This window comes from Lottia gigantea (assembly GCF_000327385.1).
Source record: "Lottia gigantea unplaced genomic scaffold LOTGIsca_4, whole genome shotgun sequence".
In the NCBI taxonomy this organism is placed as follows: domain Eukaryota; kingdom Metazoa; phylum Mollusca; class Gastropoda; family Lottiidae; genus Lottia; species Lottia gigantea.
The window spans coordinates 4,423,896-4,438,851 of NW_008709379.1; the positions used below are offsets into that span (position 1 = coordinate 4,423,896).

A 14,956-nucleotide genomic window follows, 5' to 3' on the forward strand; every position below is an offset into this window, starting at 1 on the left:
CTGGGTAAACGAACATATTGTCGTTTATTCAAAGTCATATCATTCTTTTGTCACATGAACACAAATTAGCACCTCAAATGATTCATATGCTAAAACAATTACAGTCACCAGTTGACCATCACTAGTACATACAGATGAGCACTTTGAAAGGTATTTGAGCAGCATTATAGAATGTAATGCGCAACTTAAAGGTGTCGATAGCTATTTCCTACGGAACACTCTTGATGCCACTAAGCAACTATGTTAACTCAGCATCATATTCGGAGAGTCCACATAGCTAATACTGTACATTTGGCATATAAATAGCATTCTTTGCCTAATACTAATATAACAGAGTTTTATAAAAACTAATATGTTTTTTTAAACTTCGCGTTATAATCAGTGGGTAATGTCGTACGTCCCGTAGACCGACAAAGGTAACAAAGATTATTTTTGTGGGTGGGATAACTGTATACTAGTAGGTATTTGTGAACACGAGACCATAAGACCAAGTATACTGTGATACATCATTTCAAAACACGTCACATACTTGGCTTAAAGACAATATTTGTCTATCAAATTCACCGGGTCGTCATTTAGTCTTCGTCACATTAGGGTGTTAAGCTTTAAGAATTGTTTATATGCAAAATGATGCATACATGAGCGAAGAATATTAGTCTAAGAGTAAATAGTATCAGAGATGTGTTTTCGAATCCGAGGTCATTTGGTATGAATATTACAATCGATTGATATATGGGTATTTACTGTGGTGACTTTCGATTTATTTCTTCAAAGTTTCGAATTCATATTCAAGTAAAATTGGTTATCTATTAACATACATGCATCACTCGTGTAAGTAATATTGAGTGAAAATGCATTAAGGTTATTGTACAGTATTTTCGTATTGAAAAAACTGTACTCTTGAAGGTCCATAAAAATATCCAAAATGTAATCCTACCAAAAGCCCCGTGCCATCTGACATATTTTAATGTTGAACCTTGAGAAGTATGGCTTGGGTTTTTAAAGATCCTTTCACTTTCGATTAACCCTTTGCAGATGATTTATTTCACTACATTTCTTCGATGATTCATACATTTCTGGGTAGTTGCTTGCACAACCATCATGGTTCCATAATACAACAAGGACTTAAACAATGCTACGGCTTACATTTACCAAGTTTATGATGCAATGAAGTAAGAAATCAGTAATTCACATCGAGTGGTTGACTTAATCCGAAATAAATATTCTCACGACCAGAATGATCCCTGTGGCGTCATTAACTATCATTATTTTACATATATTTACATATTTTAATACGTCATGTATTACACTTCAATGGGTCACCAAGGACGCGATTAGTTGACCCCTCAATATTTAACTAATTTTAAAGGTTATTTTAGAGTTGATGGCATGGCTATAGTAGCAACGATATAGATTATATTCTTAGTTTTTTCATCTCATTACATGAATATAGAGTTCAGTTGGGAACATTTTGTGTTTCGCTTTCTAAACTAATTAAGTCATTTGCACGGTTTGGAAAAAACATAATATACCTTTTCCATGGAAATGATTTTTGATTTTTGAATATGGTCAAAAAAGTCAAATTACAAAATAATGTTACCAGTATAAGTTAATATTTTAGTAACAAAGAGGCAACCTGTTCATCATTTATATATGGGAGTTCAATGAAGGTATTGAGCGGCATGTAATTCTGAAATGGCCTTGACGATACTTTGACTCTTTTCATCACCTACGTTAAAACAAACGTTTAAAAAAAACAGAACAGAAAGACAATGTTATTAAATGTGACAATTTGAAAAATGGGCGAAAAACACATATTAAATGTAAACGGTAGGATGATATTATCATTTTAACGAACGACTGAAAGTCATTAATCATAATCGCAACCTATTTTTATCAGTTTTACAACTGATTACTTGTGGCAAAGGGTCGAGTTCGTGCGAAGTTCGAGGGCATTATGAACAATTTAGGACCTGATTGTATCGATAGCCCTTACTCTTGATAAACAGAAAAAAGGTAACACCAAGCTCGGGGCAAATAAACACGATAGGAAATTGTGAACTCCTAAAGCCCTCTTTTTGTCACCTGTGGTGTACGTTCATTTAGATTCAGTTTGATAAGATGGAGAAAATCCATGGAAATTTTAACACCGAGTGCGAAATGAATATACTTCAACTTAACCGATCTGTCATTCACGAAACACTAAATGCTCCTTATTAATTAAAGCGTTTTTTCTGCCAAGTTGAAGCCAAGTCATTGTTATCGCGATCTTTAAGTTCAAGACGTTCTCACGTACCAATAATAGAAACTATTCTAATCATTTTTAATCACCGATAGATTTTCTTTGATGCATTCGATACCTATTTAATTAAAAATTCCCGCAGTAATGGTTAATTATAATAAATGCACACTTGCCTACAAGTACCATTGGCTTATTGGGCCTAACTACTTATTATGAAGTTTCTATAGTCAGAGGCACTTATTTATTTTAAGTTTTGTTTGGAATAAAGCGATAATTAGGAATCTAATAGCGGTACCTGCAACAGTAACTATCAACCCACAGCAAATTATCCTGAATTTCCAATGATAAAATCATAAGCTAAATGCTTAATGAAAAGTCGATTGCTAGATGAATGGGAATTTTTAATACAACATTTTGGGACTAACTTGTTTTATTTCGAAGGGCAATGAGAATAATATTATGTTGGTTAATATTCCAAAACTCTTTTTTAGTCGCGACGTTGCAATAAAAACTATTCAAATATGGGAAACATCTCATAGGCAATTCCGATCTTTTAAAATTAAAAAGTAATACAAAGAAATAAAACGAAATGGAGTTTTACGTCTTTGTGTTAATGAAGACGAAGATGTTGGTCCAAGGTGTATTCATTAACTTTCGGGGCAATATTTAAAATGAAAGGCCAGGATATTATAAAATTGGATTTTAATGAATAAATTATAATATTCAATGTGATTTGGTGATTGATATCCATATTACAGAAAACATAATAAGATTTTCAGAGAGAAAGCTGGATATAGAGCCTTTAATCAAACCCTTACTAATGACATAGCTCATTTTAGTTGCGAGTGGTCATCTGTAATTCGTCCTGTACCTGAATAATACATTAATTAAAGGTCATTAAACTCTCCTTGCTGACTATCCATATCTGGTTGTTAGCATTATGAAGTGTCAATCAAAATTGCATTAGTGTGCCTTTAGGCACGGAAGTACATTGCAACATGTTTCCGGATAGTAATTCAATCCCAAAAGCCATTTCCACAAGTTTCGTGGTTATAATTTTGTTTTCATTGGATAAGATTTTATTTTAAAAGGTTATTCAAAGTATTTGTTCAAGTGCATAGCTCTCCGTGACATTTGTCTTTCCAAAAACGTACAAAAGAGGTTTCCTTCTAAACACAATACTTTATATGTTTGTATTGGGATCATTTAAAACTTAACATTTAGCATTAGTACAAATTTTTATGTTAATAAAAAATTTCTGGTTTTGGAAATTTCTAACAATTTAAATTGATTTAAGACGATAAAAACATGCAAAGTAATTTAAGAGATTTTTTCGTTTGTTTGTCATATGACAACGTTTCGGTTTTGGTACTTTTTTATGTGCTCGCCTGCTGAACGTATTCCATGATGCTTATGGAGGGAACGAATAAAAGAACCGTCCCATGGTCATCAATGTGTAAGATCTCCTAGAGTAACTGGAATTTGAAAACCATGCTCCGAATGTTATCAAGTATTCTTTTATTGTGTACATAAAGTCAAATGATATTAAAATACAGCTAAAAACAGCCTTTGAAAGAAATGGTACAATCATTAACAACGATTAATATCTAGACTGCTGACAGAATTGAAATTATAAAGAAAATGGCTACAGTCTTTTATACTTATCAATAAATTCCATTACTAATCTTAAATCTACTTGAAAGAAACGAACATCGTAAAAAGAGGCGAGCAATGAATTGAACGAGTTTATCGCCACCAGACATTAGCCGATACAAAGTGATGGGGTGAAGTTCAAAAGTATTAAATTCGGTGCCAATCTGGAAGGAATTGCCTCCGTCTAGTTACAAGGGTTTGTCGTGCTGATTGTGTGCAAACCACCTGTTTTCTCACATAAATCAAGCGCCAGTTGACAAAATTACAATGATTACATTCTGAAATAAAAAGTACTTGTTGAAATAGAAACAGTGTCAATCTTTAAACAGTGACTGTCGTTTTTCTTAAATCTTATTTAAAATCTCCTTCCATATTGATAAGTGTATTATTTTTTTTACCAGTCGGGATTTTGACAAACATATCGCCACCTTTTAGTTTGTGGCATGTGTGTCGCGTAATGTTTTGTGCATAATGTATTTGTTTGAAGCTTTCATTACGGACAAAGTTGACATATTTGTCAATTTTTATAAGCTCTCATTGTAGAAGTTAAATAAGCTTTCATTACAGTGATCATTTACATTCACAAAGTCCAGTTAGCTTTCATCGCAGAGGACGTTGATGTGATATTAACGTTTTGTTAGTCTTCTTTTCAGAGAACGTTTACGTGATATTAAGGTCTAATACGTCCAGTTAGCTTTTATAACAGTTAGTTGACATGACATAAAGGTCTAGTTAACTTTTATAACCAAGAATATTTACATGACATAAAGGTTTAGTAGACTATCATGACAGATTACGTCAACATGATATAAAGGTCAGTAGACATTCATAACAGATCGTCGACATGATATAAAGGTCTAGTTAGCTTTCTTTAATAGAGAACGCCGACATGATATCTAAGTCTAGCTAGCTTTCATTACAGAGGACATGATGTTAATATCTAGTTAGCTTTCATTGCATCAAAAATTCACATTTACAAGGTCTAGTTAGCTTCGATTACAGAGAACGTTGATAAATTTAGATATATTTAGGCATATAATAGGCTACTTTCATCACAGTGGACGTCTACATGACATAGGGGTCCAGTTAACATGATATAAACGTCTAGTTAGCTTTCATAACAGAGAACGCTTACATGATATAAAGGTCCAGTTAGTTTTCGTTACAGAGAACTTATACATGATATTAAGGTTCAATTAGCTTTCTTTACAGAGAACTTATACATTATATTAAGGTTCAATTAGCTTTCGTTACAGAGAACTTATACATGATATTAAGGTTCAATTAGCTTTCTTTACAGAGAACTTATACATGATATTAAGGTTCAATAAGCTTTCTTTACAGAGAACTTATACATTATATTAAGGTTCAATTAGCTTTCTTTACAGAGAACTTATACATTATATTAAGGTTCAATTAGCTTTCTTTACAGAGAACTTATACATGATATTAAGGTTCAATAAGCTTTCTTTACAGAGAACTTATACATTATATTAAGGTTCAATTAGCTTTCTTTACAGAGAACTTATACATGATATTAAGGTTCAATTAGCTTTCTTTACAGAGAACTTATACATTATATTAAGGTTCAATAAGCTTTCGTTACAGAGAACTTATACATTATATTAAGGTTCAATTAGCTTTCTTTACAGAGAACTTATACATTATATTAAGGTTCAATTAGCTTTCTTTACAGAGAACTTATACATGATATTAAGGTTCAATAAGCTTTCTTTACAGAGAACTTATACATGATATTAAGGTTCAATTAGCTTTCGTTACAGAGAACTTATACATTATATTAAAGTCTAGAGAGCTTTCATAACAAAGAACGTTGACATGATATGAATGTCTATAGTTAGCTTTATGTACAGAGATCCTTGACATGATATTGATGTCCGATTTGCTTTGATTATATTATATGATATTGATATATTAGGGTAGTTACAAAGAACGTTTACATGAAATTAAATATTATTTATTGTTTACAGAGAAGGTTGTGAGTGATTAATTCTAAACATGATTTTTGTAGTTGTAGGTCATATCCGAATGCCAAGAATGCACCGAGTTTCTGTAATGAAGACGTCTTAGTTCCCATGCCCAATGTCACAATAAAAGACGAGGAGTTTGAACTAAATCACACAAGAAAATAAAGGAAATAATTAAAATGAACCGATTTAACTTCTTTTGTCAAATTAAAAAGAAATACCAAGTGCATAAGTTGACCCGGAATACATACATTTTAATTTACTTATAATTTAACATTCATCCTTTTGTATTCATTATTGCATGTCTTGGAAAAAATCGAGAATATATTTGAAGTGCAGTTAAATTAAAGGGCGACGAATTGGTGGTCAAATTCGGTTTGAAAATCAAGTACATCGTTTTAGAATACCATTAACACATTGATAATACAAAATATTTAGGAATTTTAAATAATGTATTTTCGATAGCGACGTCATAATCTACAAGTCAAGTATTCTAGATCACCACTGATGTCGGACGTCAGAATGGTGAAAAAAGAAGTTACAGGTGTCACCAATCTGCACCCTCTTCGTGACAGATACTGTCTGTATTGCGTCCACCCTATATTACGCTTTACATGTCCTGTGTCCAATTTACCGCATTACCATAAAGAATAGTTGTAGATGTAACGTACTGACATTGACATCAAGTGCGATTGCCGTTAATTAAACGCTCGTGTAAATAGTCTGTCCAGACTATGAATATTCAATCGGTATGCAAAAGCAGTCCGTCTCTCTGTAAGGTGTGATGGGCTTTTGCAAGTTGACAAAATCAGGTAATGGCTCCCTTTTCCCACGCCGAAATTCTGCATTAACACGAAGGCCTCTCGAGGCTTCAACAATTTGAGGCGCGCGATCATCGAAAAAGCCTCAAGTAAACAATGACATGTGTATTTCGAAGCATTACTGTTGTGTGTATGTACACATTGATTTGTCATCTTTCTAACCAAGTATAGGAATTACAGGGCGGGAAATTCCCACACACAAATTCGAAAAGAATAGCTAGGTTTGTCGCGTGCGAGTAGTTTATCTCTCAAATTTTACTCTGATTGACAGCATCCACTAACTTCTATTGACGTTAGGACATTAATTGACCAATGAGGACACGACATTAGAATAATATACCGCCCACGATCAGTTGATTGACATTATTTTTCTGGCTTTCACCGTGGGAAATATACAACTATGTTCGATGATATTAGGAGCTTAGTTTAAAGTGGTTTTACACGAACTAACATTCCGACACATTTTCCTGTCTATGCGTTCCTAAACATAATCTTACTCAGTCATTCTCCATGTGCCTTTGAATGTGTTCATCAGCAATGAGCGACTTATCTAAAGAGGAAAAACGGCCAGGCTCGTCTTCCAATCGAAGGGTGAGTAACATTAACTGTCCATATTGAGAATTTTAATTTCACAACAATGTACATGTATTAAAACCATGGACTTATATTTGTAATCGGAAATTTCCAGACCTGTTGCTTAGTGCCATGACATTCCGTAAATAATCTGATTAACTTATCTTCTACTAACAGGAACATTTTAATCACTGGATACTTACCTGTGAATCGATCTCTCTTGATCCATCAAACATCGGATGATCACCTGTCATAACCACCTGGAGAATTGTATAATAACTTTCATAAACACAGAATACTAATAGGATTGCAAATTCTTTCCACAGGATATCTAGGATCGTCTATAGCATGGCACGTTTCTTCTTCATTTTTCATCGTAATTTAATCTGGCCAATGATTCTGTGAATGATTCCGGAAGAACGTCATCCGCAAGACATAATTCATGATAATGACAGTTTTCTTATTTGGCACATAGTTCCAAAGAATTTATCTAGCCTTTCTATCTATCTATCTATCGTGTAAAATATTTCCGTTCGTTCTCTTTTGTTCCTACAATTGTAGACAAATTCTACCAGTTTATGACATCATTTTAAATGGATTTTTCTAATTCAGAGAACCTCTCCTGAAATCGAAGACCGAAAATATCAGGAGGTAGGAAATGTGTTTTTTTGGGCTAATTAAACATGTAATTTTCTTTCAGAGCAACAAGCCCTTGATGGAGAAGAGAAGACGAGCCAGAATAAATGAATGTTTGGTAGAATTAAAATCACTGGTACTACAAGCCTTGAAGAAAGACGTAAGATAAAAATTTCATTACATGTTAAAATAGGGAACATTACCCATAACAAAAGAGTGCTTCCTCTTTTCTTGACATTCTATAAATCCGAAGTATCTATTTTTAATAGATTGCTCTTCCTACACGCTCATTTAGAAAATTCTAAGTTGAAACCAGTTTCCTTGTTACTTGAACAAGTGCAGAGTGTTGAACAGAAAATGCCATTTGATTATTTCGGGATGGCAATTAGATTCGTTTCATGTTCAGCTCTTTGATATTGTTGTCTTGTGGGTATAGATTGCGATATGCATAGCTCCATGTCTATTTTGTGCAATTTTGTTTTGCCGGTACCATTCCATATGTAGTAGTTATTTTTATATATATATATCAATGATTCAAACTATAACAGTCTTCGTACATCAGACACCATACATAACACAGACAAATACAGTTCAACCTAGCATTGGTCAGAAATCGAAACCAGATTTTAATTTACCCTTGGAATCCAAGTATTTTCTGGAATTATTTCTCGATGACATTTTGACAGATTTAGTGGCAGGAAATAGTTTCAAAGTCATGACATAAGTTTATGATCATCATGGCATTCCTGTCATAAACAATTCCATATTCAAAATCTGAAGGTGTGATCTCAAAACCACCTGTCCATGCCATCGATATTGAAATTAGTAAATGACCTTCGAAAACACTACAACATGTCTGCTTCAACGTTGTACTTCTGCCTCATGCGCTATATATTTCTTGAAAAACACCACAACCAGTTTTATGTTATGGTGAATATTTCGAACTTATTATTTAATGCTTTACAGAAGTCAAATACATTGATATCTTAGAAATACGTTAATGGTTTGATATTTCTTTGAAGTGTAAATTTTTGTTCATTTTTAAAAGCAATACTGCTCTCTTTAACGTTTTATCCTTAAAAGCATTCTGGAATATTTCGTGGGAAAGGACTGAAATGGGCGTTTTCCGTAGCAACGAAATTTTACACTCGTTGATTTTAATGAGTTGAACTAATTGTTGGCGCAAAGTAGATGTTATCCTGATATCTCTTTGGTTTTAAAATGATAATTTTACCTTCGAATAATGGTGATTAAAATGTGAATAGTGTCATTAACGCATTTAGTTTTTTGAGCGGTAAAATGGAATGCTATTAATTGTTTCGTTGTATGAAATGATGGTTATTATTGCCATGTTATGAAGGGGTCAATTTAAATCGATTATGTATAGTTATTTCAATTGATTAGTCTTGATATTGTATTTGTAATGATTATACGACATCTCGATAATTTAGCACGAACGCAATTACCCGCCTTTGTCTCCAAGGAGGGATGTTACCATTATTAAATGACAACAGGGGTATGGGTTAGAACTATATATTTATATACACAGTATATACAAGAGACTTTAAGAGAAACTATAATGCGGCTCGGATCATCCCCAACATCTCAAATATAAACAAATTTTGATAGTGTTGGACGATTTTTCATATAAATAATTTGACATAAATGCTCCTTTGCAAATTTCACATTCAAAGCTAAATTGCGTTGAACATGACGGTCATGGGAGAGTAGCTCCTATAAATACTTCACATCCTAATCTTTAATCAGAATAATTCAAGAGAAAAAGAATAATATTAGGAGAAAGACAATTTAAACTTTTTGACAAGGCCATTGTCTTATTGAACAGTACAAATCATGTGCATCGAGTTTAATTGTCCCACGGTAGGCAAGTCCGTACCCAAGGGCATCGATTTCCAACTCGAGCAAATAAGTAAATATTATGTTTATGATAATGTCCAAGGGAGGTAATCGTCTATGAAATATAAAAGACATTTCTGGTCATTGAATAAATAAATATGATAAAGGGTGTCTCATTTATATTATATAATTCCTATCTAGTATATTTATACTAATTGGCCACGTTTATCAAACCAAGTAGAATATTGTTTGTTTTTCTATGCTCTTTCCCACGCTGATGTATCGCTAGTTGTCGCTAAAACTGACTCTAAACGTCGCGAGCGAGGCACAGTGCCGAAGGCTTTGTCAACATATTACACCATTGTGTCAACTTTAGCATTTGTTTTTCGTTTCAACACACTGATCAGTCTTTATGACTTTTTTCTGTGTATTTATTTATGGATTTGTAGAGTATTTATCGAACTTGAATTCATTAGCCAAGGTATTATTCCGACTTTCTACAGTACAATTCTTCAAGTCCCAATATTGACCACCTTGGTCACTCAACATCTCTTTCATCTTTCCACCCTGGATAGTTGGCTAATCTCTAAAATTCATATCCATCTAAAGTAAATATGCTATTCAAGCCACGTCCGTCTGGAGTAAAATTTATGAAAGGATTATCATTCTGTACATTGATCAGAGATACTAAGAAGTACACAATGCATAAGGCTTCTATTCTATGTCTCAACAAGTGTTTCTATTCTTGTTCGATTTTCAGAAAATGTTCTAAATATTTTCAATCTTGTAAGTTTCTGATGCCGTTCTCTCCGATGCAATCAATTCAAATATATGACAATTCACATAAATTTTGCTTTGATAAATAATTCATTTTCCTTCATTGAAACTTTGCCCACTGGACGGCAACACCCTATTTCTAGATTTGACGAGGTTTTCATTGCGTCAGTGTATATTTATGTTATTTATGGAATGGTCCATTATGACCTTCATTTGAAAAGTGGTTTTTTTTTTGGGGGGGGGGGGGGGATTTAATCGATATTTATGTGTCCATTCCTGCTGTTAAGTTATATGAAAAGCATATTAAGCAACATAAAATAACTTAGATATCCTTTTCATTTCAGAGCACTCAATATTCCAAGTTAGAGAAGGCCGATATTTTAGAAATGACAGTCAAACATTTAAAGTTATTACAACGACAGCAAATGGCCGGTAAGTAGGATATATTGTTTATTAAATTTCTTTACCTTTAACAGTAAACGTCATAATATAATATATTATCATATACACTGCTTCAACATTGGGATAAAAACCATTTACCAATCGTTACTTGCAATTTCGATCTTAAGGCTTTCGGTTATTTTTCAACAGAATATTTCCAAAGAACATACTGCATCAGCAAGAAATAGGTATTCCATTGCTTGCATATCTAAAGTCATCTAAAGAATAAAATTCATTGTAATGATTTGAACGTGAATAAATTATAAGCCTTTTTTTTTCTCTTTTCCAGTCGCCATGACAACAGATCCATTCGTTGTGAGTAAATATCGTGCAGGATTTAATGAATGTGCGGCAGAAGTAGCGCGATACCTAGATTCAGTTCAAGGTGGGAGCCAGGAAGTCAAAGGCAGAGTGCTTAATCACCTCTCGAATTGTATAAATCCACAAGGGGGTCAACTACATCCGTCTCATGTACAAGCCTTACAAATTCAAACAGCTAATCAGCTATCTGCTGCTGGAATATCTCTCAATTCTATAGGATCTTACAATTCAATGTGGAATCATCTTGTGCAGAACGGATTACCCCCTCAAACTCACATTCCTACGCCGGTCTATCAGATTCCCCCGACAGCAAAAGTAGAACCTATCCGACAATGTGATATCAAGTCGCCAATTCTAAGAGAGCCCTTGAAGGACATCAAAATTGAGCCTAAACACGACATACACGATATAAAGAGGATAATGAGTGAGGCGCCATCTAGTTTCAGAATGCCAGAAAGAAGTAGTCCTAAACATTCTAGCGAGGCTCTACCAAGGACAATCAAAGTGGAAAGGGAACAAATCCCGATAGATGGGCAACATATTGCAAAATTTGACACGAATATGAACAACATTCTTGCGCCAAATTTGGAGAGCGACAATATGTGGAGACCTTGGTAAAAATAAGTTAATGCCTTAAAGTTGTTATTATTGTTGACACTGAGCCTTTTTTTGTTAATTAGAAACTATTTACGATCTCTTTTGTCTTGCAGGCCTTATATTGTGACTATATTATTAATCATAATCCATAGTGAATAGAAATTTGTGATTTGCTCTGGAAAGGACGATGGATTTTATGTATGTTGTGCAAATGTTTCCAATACAGCAGACGAGCATTCCCACTATTGGATCGATGCCCTCATTCGATTTACATTTTACCCTGGTTCTTACTTGCCTTTCCTTTTACTTTTCTTCCATTACTATTTTCTCCTTGTATTTTGTGTTTTATGTTTGGTAAATTCATGTCAGAACTTTCTCAATCGGACCACAATCCCGTCAGTTTAGAAATCAGATAACCACATTGTTGGTTTCACAGTAAAATTATTCTGAGATTTGATATTGCTAGTCCTTAATAAGATATCTTTGGATACGATCGTTTTCTGTCTATTCAAAATTTCATTAGAAAGTTATCAACAGATGTATATTCACGAAGTCTTCCTAACGCCGATTATATCTTTACATGGCGGAAATTACTCCGCCAGCAGACTTTAATGCAGCTAGCATATCTGCAGATGAAAACTTTATAAAGTGCCTTATGAATGCTCCTCATTGTTAAATTTTGTAATATGAAAAACTTACGAATCTATTTTATTATGTGAGAATGTTTTATCGAATATTGTTGAGTGCTCTGAATTTTGATTAAATTTGTTAATATTATGACTGAATATTGTTGGGAATTAAATATTTAAAACGTTTTATGTTTATATATCTCTATTATTTATTTGTAGGTTAGTCCGAAAATATAGCCTCTTCAACAGCGTGTGCGCGAATCTCGGCCCTAGATTGTTGCTATCTAGACCCAGAAAAAATACCTTTTGCTATCGTTATCGGATTAATTGTGCAAAGTTGGTTTTTCCCTCATCTTTTCTCCCACACTGGAGACTTTCTAGTCAATAGCATTATTACAATATATCAGTTGGCAAAACTCTTGAAATGCAACAAGAAGCTACAAGAAAATAAATTCGTATAACACTGAGACTCTGGCATGATATTATTTTCCTGTCCTGGACCGTTATTCTTAATTTACCTACCGTAAAACAAATTTATACATCATGCCTTTTTTATTACCCTTTTAAAAAGTCCGTGGCTTCTTACGCTTAGTGTTTTTTCAAATAGTACACCTACTCAGAGAACGCCAGATTGCTTATGGCTTTTGCGCTTATAATAATATTTTTTTTAGTGTTTTGTTAAATATATCCGGACCGGAAGGAGTTACATCAGCAGCTTTCTGATAGATATAAATTTGACACACTCAATCATTTTTTTCATACGTTTTCAGAAAGAAAAATGGGCATCGCAACACCTTCACTAGTTTCAGTATAGTATCACATTCAGATTGGGTAATTATGATAACACTTATAGTAGTTATTATACATTTTTATACCAATACCAATAAGTGGTATATTGTAATAAAATGCTGTGGAAGAATTGTTCGGACTAAATATGTATGAAGGGGTGTGAGAACTAGTTATAAAGGTTTGTAAAAGGTCGTGAGAATATGATATATTTATATAGATAAACAATGTCAAATATGTCCACTCTCCTGTTTATATGCACATATGTACATTATAGAAACTTGATTACAAAAGCATACTTTGTGAATTCATTTTGTTCATAATTAGGCCGACATTGAATAATAATTATTAAACATTATATAGACATAAGAGTATCATGTTCGTGAAATGAAAATGTGTTTGCGTCTTAATTTTTTACTTCTAATTGGGTCAATTGTATTGAATTTTGCCCGGACAAGAGCATAAGCCTACTCTATTTTTTTGTGTATCTATAAAGTGATTTCAAACATGTACATGGGTCCTTGATTGCTTCGGCAAAACTAGATTAATAACGCTATGTTCACCTTCTAGGCAGTAATATACGCATTTCGAGAAATTTAGAATAGTTTATCGATAGCTTTAATTCAAACGTAATATTTGGATTGAAGGAGGTCATTAGATCTACAGTAAAATTAACATGAAACAGACAATCTTTAAGTGTACATTATGCACAAGATGATTTTAAAGGTATATGCATATTAAATTACTTTCCACAATAGAAAAAAACTAACTATTCGTGATTCAAGCAATTGTGAATCAAAAGAAAAACCGCAATTCAGCTTATCTGACTGACCGCAAGACGCACTGGTTCAATAGGGAATGCCATAGTCTTTGTTATCCGGCGACTTAATGACGCGTGGGACAGGCAATGGTCACGTTCTGCGTGACCAGTCTATTGTACTGGATGATCTATACTGAATATAATCAGGTATTATGAAAATGAATCTGAGTGCACGTGTGGTTATAATACAGGTAATATAGGGGTATTATAGAGAAGTAGAGATAATATGATATTTACATCTTGGAAGAAAAGACTCGAATTATCTTGAAAATAGTAGCGTATTATCCCACAAATAGTAACGTATTGTCCCAAGTTCATAATACATTGGTGATCAAATTGTTCGTTGGCACGTGATAGACTATTTAAATTTCAAAATTACTACAATGTGTCCTACAGTTAATTTTAGAGATGAAAAGATAATTTTTGAAGACGCAAACTCTCATATTATCACCTTAGAGTAGCTGCAGTTCAGCAAGTAAGACGCTTACTCGTTAACCTGGTTAGATCTAGGATTCGTTCTCCTACTGCACAACAGTATGCCTATCATTCTTCACTAGCCACTAGGGCAGAAATATAAGTCGTAAATTTCATTTCATTTTCTATATTTCACCAAAACAAATTGTATGATAAACCATAGGAGCCAACCTAATATAATCTGAATCTATAATATAAATTACACTGTGTAAGTTAAAGTTTGGAAAATGCAATTTTCGCCATATTTTAAGGCAAAACTGTACGATAAATTTTCATCGCCCATATATATTTATAGGATCATTTTCAACATCAATGATCAAGTATCTTGGTATCTGTGCATC

At 33.3% G+C, this 14,956-nt stretch overlaps 1 protein-coding gene across 1 annotated transcript; it reads left to right on the forward strand.

Moving 5' to 3' along the window:
- Positions 1-7,974: 7,974 nt before the first annotated feature.
- LOTGIDRAFT_74634 (hypothetical protein) lies at positions 7,975-11,465 on the forward strand (the record flags this gene model as incomplete). Its single annotated transcript, XM_009059563.1, has 3 exons — positions 7,975-8,073; positions 10,892-10,979; positions 11,278-11,465. Coding segments are annotated over 3 exons (375 nt in total), but the record flags the coding sequence as incomplete, so codon positions are not given.
- Positions 11,466-14,956: the final 3,491 nt, after the last annotated feature.